At 43.0% G+C, this 13,222-nt stretch overlaps 1 protein-coding gene and 1 long non-coding RNA gene across 2 annotated transcripts; one reads left to right on the top strand and one right to left on the bottom strand.

The window, feature by feature from the left end:
• Nucleotides 1-4,691: 4,691 nt before the first annotated feature.
• On the bottom strand, nt 4,692-8,733 carry LYSET (lysosomal enzyme trafficking factor). Its single transcript, XM_048070502.2, has 2 exons — nt 8,550-8,733; nt 4,692-6,753 (listed from the first exon to the last, which is right to left on the bottom strand). Exon 2 carries the CDS (start codon nt 6,735-6,737, stop codon nt 6,342-6,344), a length of 396 nt encoding a protein of 131 aa, XP_047926459.1. The 5' UTR covers nt 6,738-6,753; nt 8,550-8,733; the 3' UTR covers nt 4,692-6,341.
• A 48-nt stretch (nt 8,734-8,781) lies between these two features.
• On the top strand, nt 8,782-10,560 carry LOC136790971 (uncharacterized). The gene is made up of 2 exons (XR_010831979.1): nt 8,782-9,056; nt 9,174-10,560. It is a non-coding gene; the product is annotated as an uncharacterized lncRNA (long non-coding RNA).
• Nucleotides 10,561-13,222: the final 2,662 nt, after the last annotated feature.

Here is a 13,222-nt window from a genome sequence, read left to right as displayed (position 1 = left end):
GAATCTGTGAGGTGCTTTATAAAAGCTGATCTCTGAGCAGAACAGGAACGAAGGGAAACACAGTGGGCTTTTACGGAGGCTGGCATGGCTTATTGCAGAGAGGAGAAATAGCAGAAATAGTCCAGTAACACAAGTACGTTACATGTAACAGTTCTCGGCTGTACGCATCACGGTAACTCGGCCCTGCTGCGGTAACCTGCGCTTCTGACAGGACAGCGGCCTGTGGAGTGCCATCAAGGGCGCGGCTGCTTCCTGCGTGGGGAGACGTGTCGCTGCTTCCCACACGGCAGCTCCCCGTTTCTGTGCGATGCGTGCTGTGAACAGGCGTAACGCTCGTGATGCCCAGCCCCAACACCCGACTGGGGAGCCCAAGCTCTCCCTAGCAGCAGTTCGCTGACTGATGCAATAGCGTGAAAAGCGTTTTTTCGTTCTCACGTGTTCTGCTGGCATAGTATCTGAGTGCTGCAGAAACTGAGCAAATCTTTTAGAGTACAAAAGACAAAGTATCTGAATAAATTCAGACACTAGGCTAGTACCTAGACTTCAGCAAGGCCTTTGACACAGTCTCCCAGAGAAGCTGGCAGCCCATGGCTTGGAGGTAAACACTTTGCTGGCTTAAAAACCGGCTGGACAGCCGGGCCCAGAGTGGTGGTGAACGGAGTGAAATCCAGCTGGCGACCGCATTCCCCAGGGGTCAGTGTTGGGGCCCATCCTCTTTAATATCTTTACTGATGACTTGGATGAGGGAATTGAGGGCACCCTCAGTAAGCTTGCAGATGACACCGAGTTGGGGGGCAGTGTCAATCTGCCAGAGGGTAGGAAGGCCCTGCAGAGGGACCTGGACAGGATGGGTCGATGGGCAGAGGTCAGTGGGATGAGGTTCAACACAGCCAAGTGCCAGGTCCTGCACTTGGGCCACACCAACCCCATGCAGCGCTACAGGCTTGGGGCAGATTGGCTGGAAAGCTGCTCAGAGGAAAAGGATCTGGGGGTGCTCATTGATGCTCGCCTGCACACGAGCCGGCAGTGTGCCCAGGTGGCCAAGAAGGCCAACGGCATCCTTTCTTCTCAGAAAGAGCAGGCAGGCAGCGGAATGGGTCACCCAGGGAAGTGGTGGTGTCACCATCTCTGGGGGTGTTCAAGGAAAGGTTGGACCAGCTGCTTAGGGACATGGTTTAGCAGGTGATACTAGTGGTTAGGGGACAGTTGGATCAGATGATCTTGGAGGTCTTTTCCAACCTTAATGATTCAATGAAATTAAGGATGAATTTTTACAAGCACAAACTTGCCTGCATTTATCTGAAACAGTGCAAGAAGCCGATAAAGAAGTCCAGTGAACATACTAGCATTGAAGGAAGTGCCTTATCAAAATGGCTAAGGCAACATTTTGTACAAAAAGCCTGACTGATAAACATATCAGAAGGGCTCCTTCATGTGATCAGTGCTCATGACATCTTGTATGTGCTCTAACTGCTGCAGCTTCGGAAGCCTGCTGCAAAACCGAGAGCAGCGTTTCACTTTCTTCTTCTCCAGGCTGCAGTCCTAACCCCTCCAACAACGGTGTGAGCTGTGGAATCACTATAAAGCAACACAACGTCAGACTTAAATTTGTGCTCTGCGTATGGATGGCCCACCGGCAAATCACAGGCTGAAAACCACTGGTGTAAAGCAACAAACCCTACCTCTCCTACTGTGGGAACAAATGTAGCTAATGCACCAGTAACAAGATAACTGCTTTTCTCTGACAGCAGGGCCGCATAATAAAATGCTGCACCTGAGCTCCACAAGAGATTGATGAGCACTGGGTCAAGAACAGCCTTTAAAAAATCATTTGTAGTCCTTATTGTGGCCACAAAACTCTTAAAGAACAAAGAGGGTACTGAAGCTTTGCTGGAACTTAGGTAATTCTAAGCTAGAGGCTTGCCTCTGGTAAGTGCCATAACCCTGGAGCAGGGAACTTACTTTTCTGAGAGCTGCTCCGAGGTACCTAGGTGCAGAAAGCTTTGGTGTGGCTTTTTTACTTGTCAAAAGCAAGCCTGCTTCACGTAGACCGGGATTTCAGCGTATGACAGTCTGTTACAGCTTTGGAAAACTGAATTTGCTGGTTCAAACAGATGAAGCTTGAATTTAGCCTCAGTTTAGTCTACAGAGTAAATACTGTGTGTTTAAAGAAAAAAGCTTAAAATCTCTAAGTGTGATACTTATTAGGCACTGACGGATCGGTGGTAGTGCCATCATGCCTGATAACCATGCCAGGGGCAAGACCTTCCCTGGTTCCCAGCACAGACATTCCCTCCTATTACTTTCATCACAAGGACTTGAATGTTATCCCCCATTGCATCCCGTGTAGCTCCCACTCCTTCTGCCTTAAAAGTTAGCTTACACGCACGCTACTCCAGAAATCAGATTCTTTCTGAAGTAGACAGTAATCTGTTGGTTAGCACACGACGATCATGCATCATAATGTGTGGTAACTGTGCTAGCACCTGGCAGCATAAAGAGCTGAGCAATTGTTTGGGGCCTACTGACTAGCCAAAATTTACCGGGCTACTTACGGAGGACAGAGTCGAGCAGAAGTGCCTTTTTGTGGCTGCAGCACGTTCTTTCTTTCCAGAACATGCCTATACTGCAGGGCTGGCTTGAAGGAGAGCCAGAGATGAGTTGGCTCTTGCAAATTAACTGATGGTTACCAGGCTGCTTTCGTTCATTAAGTCGTGTTGAAACGAGCTTATCATCCAGGACTGGTATATAAAATATATATTTAACTACTACAATAATAAACAAGTTGAACCACTAAACCACCAGAGAGCACCCTTTTAAAACAACAATGGACAAGGCAAGAGAAAATTAAAGGGCAGTTAATAGCAAGTATCCTGCACAAGCTGGAGTTTTGTTCCAAGGGTAACTTAATCCTCATATTTTTAGCTAAACCAAAAAGCTTGCAGCTGTACTTTGCTGCCAGAAGAAACATGCTTCAGCAGAATCACATTTTATTGCAGCTTACTTCTGGCCAAGTTCGAAGGGCTGCAGCCTTAACTTCGGCTCTTCATCGGACCTGCTCTCCCACAAGAGGCGAAGAACTGGCTCGGCAGTACTTACAAAACGGGGCAGAGATTCTCCTGAGGTGGGGAGGTACCATTAGGCGGAGGTAGAGCAGTTAATGAAACTGACGCTGTAGACTGCCCAGGAGTAACGCTCGAGCAGTCTGACAAAGCTTGATCTTGTGACACAGCCAAAAAAAAAAAAGCCACAGGGTAAGTGACACAGAGATAAATGTTAATAAACCTTGTTACAGCTACTCACTTTCTTGGCAGGGAAAAAAAAAAAGCTCCAAATGACTGCTAAGCTGGTAAAGGTTAATTCTTTTTCTCAGAACTTCATCACTGCCTCTATTTTCACAGCTTCTGCTTTAGAAAGCTGTTCGAGTCTGAGCTAAATAATTTTAAGTTAAAAGAGTATGAGTAAAAATAGCTTTTCCACCTCTAAGCAGCAGTTGTAGCAATTCATCTTCTCTGTCTACTTGGAGAAGACTGGTATGAGCAAGTTCTTGTGTGAGCTATTCACATCTTTTACTAATTCCGTTGCTGTAGAAATGGATGTTATTGTTTGTCATTTGCAATCGAGAACTAATTGAGAAGTACTGTAGTCTTCTAAAAATGTCGTAAAACCAAGCTCAATTAGCCCAAAAGCTTAGCCATTACGTCAATTTGTGTTGCAAGCAATGATCCACAACTGAGAATTAGCCTTGACACTATCTAAAAATCTTCATGGTAATTTCACTACCTGTTTTACAAGTAAAAAGCAATTTAATCGTTATTTTTTCTTTGTTTACTCTCTTGGTAATGCTTCACCTGTTTATTATGTTCCACTGGTGCCAAAAATGCTGGTAAAAATGCCTTCCTCCTCTAGCCCTATCATCTAGTATTCCCACACACTGCCTAAATAATTTCTTTCCATTGCTGCTTCCCACCTCAAGCTCAAATCCTTATATACAGAGCACTGGCTAGTTCGTGCATCTTTCTGTAGTTAGCGTAAAGCTCACACTTTTAGACAGCTTTAATCTAAAGCCCGGCTTCTGATGGAAAAGTCTGCGAACACGAGCCACCATTCCGTAAGCCACTGCTGCGCCCAGCACGTGCTCCACATCCCGCCTTGGCTCATCGCATCAGATGTGCTGATGAATTTGCTAAAGGCCATAGGGTTGCACAACAATAGCTCAGAAATAGCTCAGACAGTTCTCCCTATCATCTTCTATTTTCAATGCTTCCTCTTACGATGTTCTTCTTTTAATAACTAGACACGCCATAGCAACTTCTCAGTTAAAAAACTACAGCAAGTTAAAAAAAAAATTTAAGAAGTCCAGACAGACATCTCCCTGTTACACTGAGGTAGAGAAATGGTGAAGGGATTCAGTTTCATCCACCTATCCCCAAAAATTCAGTCGAGAGCCAAGTAATTAGGACTCAGAGAATAAAAAGACAACAAAAGTGATCAAACACACACGGAGGGAAGGACAGGAGAACAATAAGCTACAGCAGCTGACTGCTAGCACTGCTTTCTAACAGCAAACGTACACAAGAAAATGCCATTCATATATATCTGTATTGACAGACTTCTGTTATAAACACTGAAAAGTTTTTATTTTATAGATAAATAAGATGATGATTTTTAGAGTTAAGAAACAACACAACTTAAAAGCTCTGACTCCAAAAGATACTAGAAGTCAGAGTTGATACTTTATTCTTACTCCAGCATATTAGGATGGCAGCTTCCTCCTTTTCATATTGCACTTAGAACTTAAAACCTTCTTGTAAAGGCTACATTGTGTTTTCGGGTCCTAGCACCAATGCTGGCATTTGAAACCACAGCCTGGAAATATCTCCAAATGCAAACAAAGTTTAAGGTGTTGTAACTACCATGCCTGAACATAGCAACACTGAAAATAGCGCTCTTTCCAAAGCTGGAGAAAGCTGACAGGCTCCAGGATTCCCTTACAGCAGTCAGAAGTGGATCAGCATCTGTGATGATTAGGTACTGACAATCACGTACAATCAAAATGATAACTGAGAAGTTTAGCTCATAATGTTTAGGGCCTGCTACTTTCCAAGTCAGTGTTTTGCACTGTTTTCACATTCAGGTTACTTCCACAATGGCTCAAAAGCTTAGTTATACTATGAAACAAAAAAGGAGAAAAGAAAGAACAGATTTGACATTATTCCAAATACACAATCCAGTAGTTAGAATTAAATGCTATACCGAAATAGCACTGGAAAACGGGGGCTGAAACCAGGGTAAGAAATGTCAGTGGAATTTCAGCATGACTGAGGAAAAACTGCATTCACTGCAGGAAGAAGAATGTATCTTACTCAAATTTCTGGAAGAAACATAGTATCTGTCTTACAACAGTCTTGGAGCGTCCCCCCAACCTAGTATCAGTTAACTTTCACAAATTAGAAGTGTTCTTAATACACCAGCGCTCGCAGAACATGTTTTTCATGTCTGGAGTGAAATCAGAATGGCAGTAAATTCCAATCGCTTCGAATTTTATCAAAGGAGATTCCTATAGGTAGGAGAAGGCAACGCTTAAAAACAACATTTTGTGCATACTGCAGCCCAATGCCAGCACAAGCTGCTTTTGACATCGTAGGGAAAAAGCGTAAAGCACCAGCCCCCAGGCTTGCGCCACTCCTCACTGCCTACCTGCTACAGCGTGGTATTCTGGTCACCGGGAAAAAAAAAAGTATGATACCACAGACAAAAAGTACCTTTTTCTCTTTAAAGATTTGCACATACTTTATTCTTTGCTTCCTGTATTTCCTAAATTTATTTTAAAAAAATTCCTTAAAAACCAGCACTGATGTAGGTATGGATTACTTAAAAGAAAAAGCAAAGAATTGTGCTAAGTGCAACTTTTATAATCAAGTCTGATTTTTTGTCCTTTTACATTTATCACAAAAGAAGCATCTTTTCATTGATTTTACTCCAAGGGAAAACAAAGAAAGTCATTATTATTTTTTTTTGCACAGGAGTAAAGTTATGGACCAGAAACTTATTTCCCCACAGAACGTTTCAGATGGAGTGTAGCAATTTTGCATCATTAAGGCAAAATGAGGAATATTTCCATCAAGTGTCACACAGGGCTCTCCCACTCAAGTCACTTGGACAGACCCATACTTTAAAAAACTTCTGTAATTTTTTTTTTAAATAGAAAACAGTCACCGTTCATTGCTTAACAGTTTCAAAGAAAAGGCTCTTTCCAGCCTTCACTCAGAACTTCAGTCTCGTGATTAGATCAGGCATATGCAATTGCTTCAAAACAGCTACGGAAACTAGAAATTGAGTTAAGTGTCAATCAGCTGTAATCTACTGATCTGATTAGAGGCCTTCACAAATGTTTGATGACGATTGCAAATAACAGCCAAGCAGATAGGAATGATGCAATAGCCAACAGTTTTGGGGTCAGCTCTTGTACAGGAATAGAGGAACAAGAACATCTGTAAATATGGTATTAAAAAGATTATAGTCCACAGCCAAAAAGGCAAGGATAGCAGTCGTACTTTTAAGGAGTGCGTCCATGTGGTTCCTTCCTGTGGTTCCTTGGGATGTTGCTGAATGTGCTCCAGTGCTAGTTTGTTGTAAGTCTCATTGATTTCAAAGACATAATAAAAAGCTGCAGCACTTGCTAGCAAGTACAACCCCACACCAATCCATCCCATCCTCTGGCGGAAGTTCATCATTCTCCATGCTCTGCACCTGTAACAAAACAAGAAGTACACATTCAGTAGAGTTTGGAGAAGGGGGACACAGGTGGCGCTTGATTTTCATAAGGTAACTTTTTTATAACTTTCCTAACACACCAGTAAAAAAACCAGCATGCACACATTTCTAAATACCTGAGTTCGCTCTACATCAGAGAAAAATCATGTAGTTCTACATCAGAAACAGGCTCATGGTAGCTGTATACATTGCTCCATCAACAGCTCTGGCTAGTGTAGGGCCTGCTAGCTATTAAGTTCTGCCAGGCTGAAGTCAAGTATTGAGTTAACAAAACAGAAGTTGTGAATTGGCTAAGTTATTCATCCAATCTGCTACCAGTGATTCTAGCCACACAGTGAGACTATATGAGACTTTCCATAAATTCAGAATTTCTGTACAGCTCTTTCGTGTCTAAAACAAACATGCTGCCAGCCAGTTAGTAACATGAGCATCACTACTTGTTTGCAGTGCACCAACATCCAGTTTAATTAAGCTTTAGCTGAGTGCCCATATAGGAACCCTATAAAAAAAGAGTTTCAATTTTACACATGAGAAGGTATGTACTAAAGCTGTGTACCTGTCCCATTTGTGCACATGAGGATATGTGCTATAGGATGTTACCTGTAACTAACTGTATTTCTGCTCTACCTGTGTAAACAGTTGCACTATGCCTTCTGGAGGAAAGGAGGTGAACGTGGGTATTAGTAACGTGGGTATTAGTAACTGGGGTATTCGTAACCGACTCATTGCAGAACAAACCAGACACCCATCAACTGTCTGCCCCCCCCCCCCCCCCCCCCCAAAAAAAAAGCACAGTAACTGAGGCTCCACACACACCACTGTGCTCAACTTTTAGCTGCTTTAAAATCTCTGGCTGGCTGTACGGGTCTAAGTGACTTGAAGCCTTCTTTAAACCAGCCACAAGCACACTAGGTAAAGCACCTTCACTAATAGCAAAGTTGTTGCTTTCCCTCAAGATAACCCTTGGGCAGGGCAGGGGGAGCCCCCACTCCACTGCAGCTGCCCGGAGTTCTACCAGGCACAGTTAATCAGACTGCGGACCAACAGAGCCTTTCCTAAGATTTTTTGAGAGGATCAAAGTCAATTGTTGGAGGACTGTTCTAAACCAAATATATCACGAGCTAACTGGTATTTCTAAATATACTAGACAGCGAGCGTGCTTGTTTAAGAGATGTTTTATGCATACTGAACAGTGACTATTAACAGAATTACATGAGAGTTAGACACCATTGACACCAAAGCCATTACATCTTTTTAGATCCCCCTTCCCAGGGCTAAATTAATCTTCCTAGGCACCAATCTCCACAGACTTTCTGGTTTTTCACATCTGAAGGACACCCTCAGTCCTGACCCGGCAGAATCTGACCAGGGTGGCACTGGGGAAGTTGTTCTGGTCCTCACACTGCTATGGTTAAGGTGGCTAACACAGTCAGACATCCAGTGAAACGCCACAGAAAACCGTTAGTTTGGTGCATACTTGTTGTTTACCTTATACTTACATATAACTTATCAGTAATGTTAGCTTTGTAATACACCGAGTTAATGCTTTTAGTTAAACAACACAGAAACACCTAAGAAGCTGTTTGGGTAAGTTTTTCCCCAATGGATTCCTAAGCTCCAGAGTTCACGTTTACCCCACAGCTTAAGTTGTGAGGCGTTTTTTTTTCTCCCCGCTGCTCATTTCCCTCTGGAGACGCTGCTTCTACCTGCAGCTCCCCGAGCCCCCCGCCCCGGGCTCCTCCCGTGCCCTCACCCTCCCGGCCGCCCCTCACCTTCCTCCAGCGGAGAAGGAGGGAGCGGGAGGGCGGCGGCAGGCGGCCCGCTCCCCTCAGCCCGCGCCGCCGCACCGGGAGGCGGAGGCGCCCGCCGAGCCGCGCCGCCGCTGCCGGCCCGCTGCCATCGCCGCCCGGCCGGCCCGGAACCCCGCCGCTTCCGGCATGAGGAGAACCACTGCCGGGGCGCGCCCGGCCGCATCCGAGGCGGGGCGAGGCGGGACGAGGCGCGGCGCGGCGCGGCGCGGCGGGGCGGGCGCTGGCCGGGCGGCGCGTTGGCCGGCAGCCATCTTGGCTCGGGCCCGCGCCCCGCCGTGCCGTTGGTGGCCTCGCCCAAAATGGCGGCCGGGGCGTTAGCGCCGCTGCGGGTGGCGGCGCGGGTGTCCGCAGCGCGGCTGTTGTCACAGAGGGCCCGCTCGAGGGGCGGAGAGCCCCAGCGACGGAAAATACCAGAAAGTGCTGGTGGGGGTTACTGCGTTGTGGAACAGTCCCTCCAGTGACAACAGCGTATGTTTATACATAAACTCCTACTGCTTGCATGTTGCTACTGAATTAAATCATTAGGAAAAAAATCCACAGCGGAAAAAAATAAGCCAGAAAATCTTCTAAATATCTTCTCTGCAGATATCCAAGGCCCGCCTGGACGCCTACCTCAGCAGCCTGCTCTAAGGAACGTGCTTTGGCAGGGGGGTTGGACCTGATGATCTCTCGAGGTCCCTTCCAACCCCTACAGTTCTGTGGTTCTGTGATTAAATTGACCAAAAAATGTGTTTTGTCACCTCCATGTGGTTCACTAGTTTGCATCCCAGTCATGGTTGGAAAGTGTGCAGAATGTGTTTCAACATCTGTCTGAATTCAGTAACTGGTTAACAGGTTTCCTGTGCTAGTTAAAAGGCTTCAGGAATTGCATAGCATTACATGTCAAATGTAAACTTTTTGCTAAATTGTTAACATATCAGAGTCATGAGCAAACTGCTGTTTCCTAATACTACTTATGCTCCTTTCTGAACGCTTCCTAATACTACCTATGCTTCTTTTTATGCAACTTACTCTTCTTTCTGAACTGCTCCATACATTGAATTTACTGTGACTGAAATGGATTTCAAATCCACTTGATTTGTCAGCACCTTGACTTATGCTCAGTTTGTGTTGGAAATGTCTGACTCGTTGGCAGTCAGCATCAAATTCTGCTCTCTAGTTGGTGATCCAAATCATTAAAAAGGAAATATGGAGAGATGAGAAGATAAATGGGATGTTATAGAGAAACAGTATGGTCACAGTTCATACACATCCAGCTATAATTAAAAAGATGACTAACAGAAAATTTTAAAAGGGGCGTTTAAGATATTAAATCAATAACTTGGGGGGGGGGATATAAAATAAACCTAGTATTTTCTGCCATTTTTCTTGGGGGACATAGTAGGTGTTTTGTTTTTTTTAAGACACTATATAAAGCTTCTGCAAAATCAGTTTTAGGCTGGCTTGTCCTGTTATGCTTGCTGTTTCAATAAAAATATGTTAGAAAGTAGTGTTTTGGATTATACCCAAAATAGCTGAGGACTAAGTGTATGGTGCTGCAGTTGTCACTGGAAAAAAAAAAAAAAAAAAAAAAAGACACTATTGAGAAGATCCCACAACTAAAGGCTCAAAGTCTATCTCCTTGGTCACTTTGAGGACCACTAGATGGTGCTCAATACCAAAGACAAAGCCAACCTTTCACGGGCCAGGAGTCACCCAGCCCGACTCCCAGTTCAGAAGAGATTTTGTACTTCAGTTGAATCATCTTTCATGAAGTTTAAATGAACTGCTAGTGTAGTTCTAATGAATGATGTTGTAGATGCGAGTAACCACACAGAGTTGGGATGTTGTTCAACATTAAATGCTATTCTTTCCCTTCTTACTTGTATTCTGTCTTTCTTACCTACCTGCAGGTACTAAAGTCCCAGGTGATCCAGAAGTAAATAGAGTTTTCCTGCTGGTTGCTTTATACCTGACTGACCTTCTAATCAAGTATGGCTTTTTTGCATCATCTTATATTGGTATTAGAGGTAGTGATGGGAAATTGAATAGCTGCTGCATAGAGCCCATTTCCTTAAAAATGCTGACCTAGTTGTTAAAGAGGAAGGTTTCAGTGAGAACAAATATGCGACTGTGTGATTGGCTTGGCAATGCTAAGCATAAAGCCCACAGTTGCACTTAAGATTCTGAAGAAAAAGGATTGAAATCTATGGTTTATTCATACTTAACAGGTCTGTCTTCTGAATGGTTAGAATTGGGAAGGGAAGATGGCTTAGGATTTAACGTGCTTCATTTGTTGGTCTTTTCTTCTGTATTAATCATAGGCCTGAATTATGGTTATGAAGAGAAAGATTTAAAGAGTTTGGGAATCTGCCATAGCAAAAGCAAGCTGCTTTTGAAAGTAGAGGTGTAGCATCAGATAGAGTGATTTGTACTATCTTTGGGCTAGAATTCAATTTGTGTAAACTCAGTGTTATGCTTAATCCTTAACACAATATGAAAAGGGACACAGCAAATAGCTGCTGATTTTTTTGTTGTTTGTTTGTTTTGTTTTTCCCTGCTGTTGGGAAACAAAAATAGGACTAATGGAACAAATAGAGACCATTCTCGGCTCCAGAGGGGTTTAAAGTCACCAGGGCTAGTAACAATGAAGGGAGAACAACTCATTCTCTCCATACTGAACTAGGGACATATATAGAGTGAGACTCAAATGATTAATATTCAGGCTGCAAACAAGAGGAGAAAATTGTACTAGCAACAGGCATAAGCTACTGACTACTAAGTAGGTCCATACTGATAAGAAAACACTGAGGACAAGCTAGGAGATTGGTCTGAAGGCAAAGATCCAGATGAACATGGCCTATGGTTAAGCATAGCCAGTGCTAAGCTAGAGGCTCTTATAGCTCTAGTACAGACTGAAGGCCCACGGTTCAGCTTAAATGGGGCTCCTGAGCCCATGGGCAGGGGCAGGTGAGGCTTGTTGGGCTTATTAAGGCCTGTTGGTGCACGTGGGACCCTGACAAAGTACTTAGGCCAAGTGAGGGCTGACAGAAAGAAAACAATAGAGTTGGTTGTAATCTTTGCATCAAAACAAAGTTTTCATGCGTAGTGTTAAATTAAGGTCTTAACTGGGCTTAGATTTGGTCCAAAGTAGAAGAGCAAATGTAGAAGAGCTGAGATCATTCCCAAACCACAAGTAGCTGGGCTTCCAAATGGAAGGTAGAAACTGAAAGGAAAAATGCACCCTGCATAATTTGTGTGGATAAAGATTTGACATAGTTGTAGGTAGGGTTCACATTATTGACAAGTAACTAAGAAGTGAGAAACTAATTACAGAAACATTTTTCTCAAGAACACGTTAGTACTGTGTTCATAAAGAAATACAGAATAGAAAGGTTTTTCAGTTAACCTTGTGTAACACAAAAAGCTAAGGGTGCATGTTTATAAAAGGAGAATGGTTTTAGTTTTCCTTTTTCTTTTTTTTTTTTTTTCTCAGAACAAGATTTATACTGGTCATGTGAATTTTTATCAGTGAGTGAATGAAAGTGCAGTGTTTTTGCAGCTCGTGGAGTTTTTGTTGTCTATTACATGTAGTTATATTGAATTTCAGAGTATCCTGTTGTGGTGCAGTAACTTGTTTTGATCGGCTACTTATACTATCATCTGTTGGGAGACAGAAACATCGTTTTCTCTCAGTTTCGTATGCTTTATTTCACATTTTATGAACCCTTACTTTGTATTTTATATCTTTTGTTTCTTCTGAAAGTAAGACAGTCTTCAGATTCCTTTTTTTTTTCTTGAGTGGTTGTTTTGTCTTTCCTGTTATCTTTCTTTGAATTTCTCTGTTGGAAGCATCTGTTTTCTTATGGGGGTAGTACATCAGTATTGTGGAAGCAAGTAAGGCTCTTTTAAATAAACTGGCATTTTTATGTTTTATTTCTTCTCAGTTTGAATTCAAATATTTTGTTTGCTTGTTTTGTCTGTGTTGATCCCACGAAGCAGAGATCTTCAGTGAACTGTATATTATCCATGGCGATCCTTTCCTGCTTTGACTTGCTTTTTATGCATTGAAATGCAGGGACCTTCAATTACCTTGATGGTCTCATCCTGAAATTCTGCTCTAGCATTTGTTTCTTTACAGCAGACACATCTAAGTAAAGCTTTAGGCAATCCTATTATCCAGGTTCTGTGGAATACCAGACATATTTTGTTCTCGGTTTGTCCAAAATTATTCCAGAAATATTTACCATCTTTCCAACAAACTCTGCATTTTTGATATTTACAAGTAAAATACCTATATCATTCTCCCAAACATCCACAACAAACATCAGCCAAAGGTAGAATTACAGAATGTTACTCTTTGTCAGAGTGTCTTTAAAGAACTGAGTCTTTTATGAAGATGGGCCTTGGCCTTTTGGCCTTTGCCTTATAGATTGAACTTTTAGGTTTCATTACAGTGATACTCCTTTCTCATTAGTTACCACTGAATATAAGCTTCAGATTTCCATCTTCTGTGGTAAAAATAATTGTAGCAGGAAAGAGTTGAAATGTTTGCTTTTACCTTATGTTTTCAGCCAGTTTCAAAGTGTCTCAAAAGTTTAACAAGAACTGACAAAACATACCTAAAGAGTACCATCAGAGATAGTTAGTGACTG

Source organism: Anser cygnoides, chromosome 5 (assembly GCF_040182565.1).
Source record: "Anser cygnoides isolate HZ-2024a breed goose chromosome 5, Taihu_goose_T2T_genome, whole genome shotgun sequence".
Lineage (NCBI taxonomy): Eukaryota > Metazoa > Chordata > Aves > Anseriformes > Anatidae > Anser > Anser cygnoides.
This window is presented reverse-complemented; position numbering and strand designations above follow the sequence as displayed.

Excerpts from the sequence above, each read along its gene's own strand:
- LYSET (XM_048070502.2), bottom strand. The coding sequence starts at position 6,737 with ATGATGAACTTCCGCCAGAGGATGGGATGGATTGGTGTGGGGTTGTAC.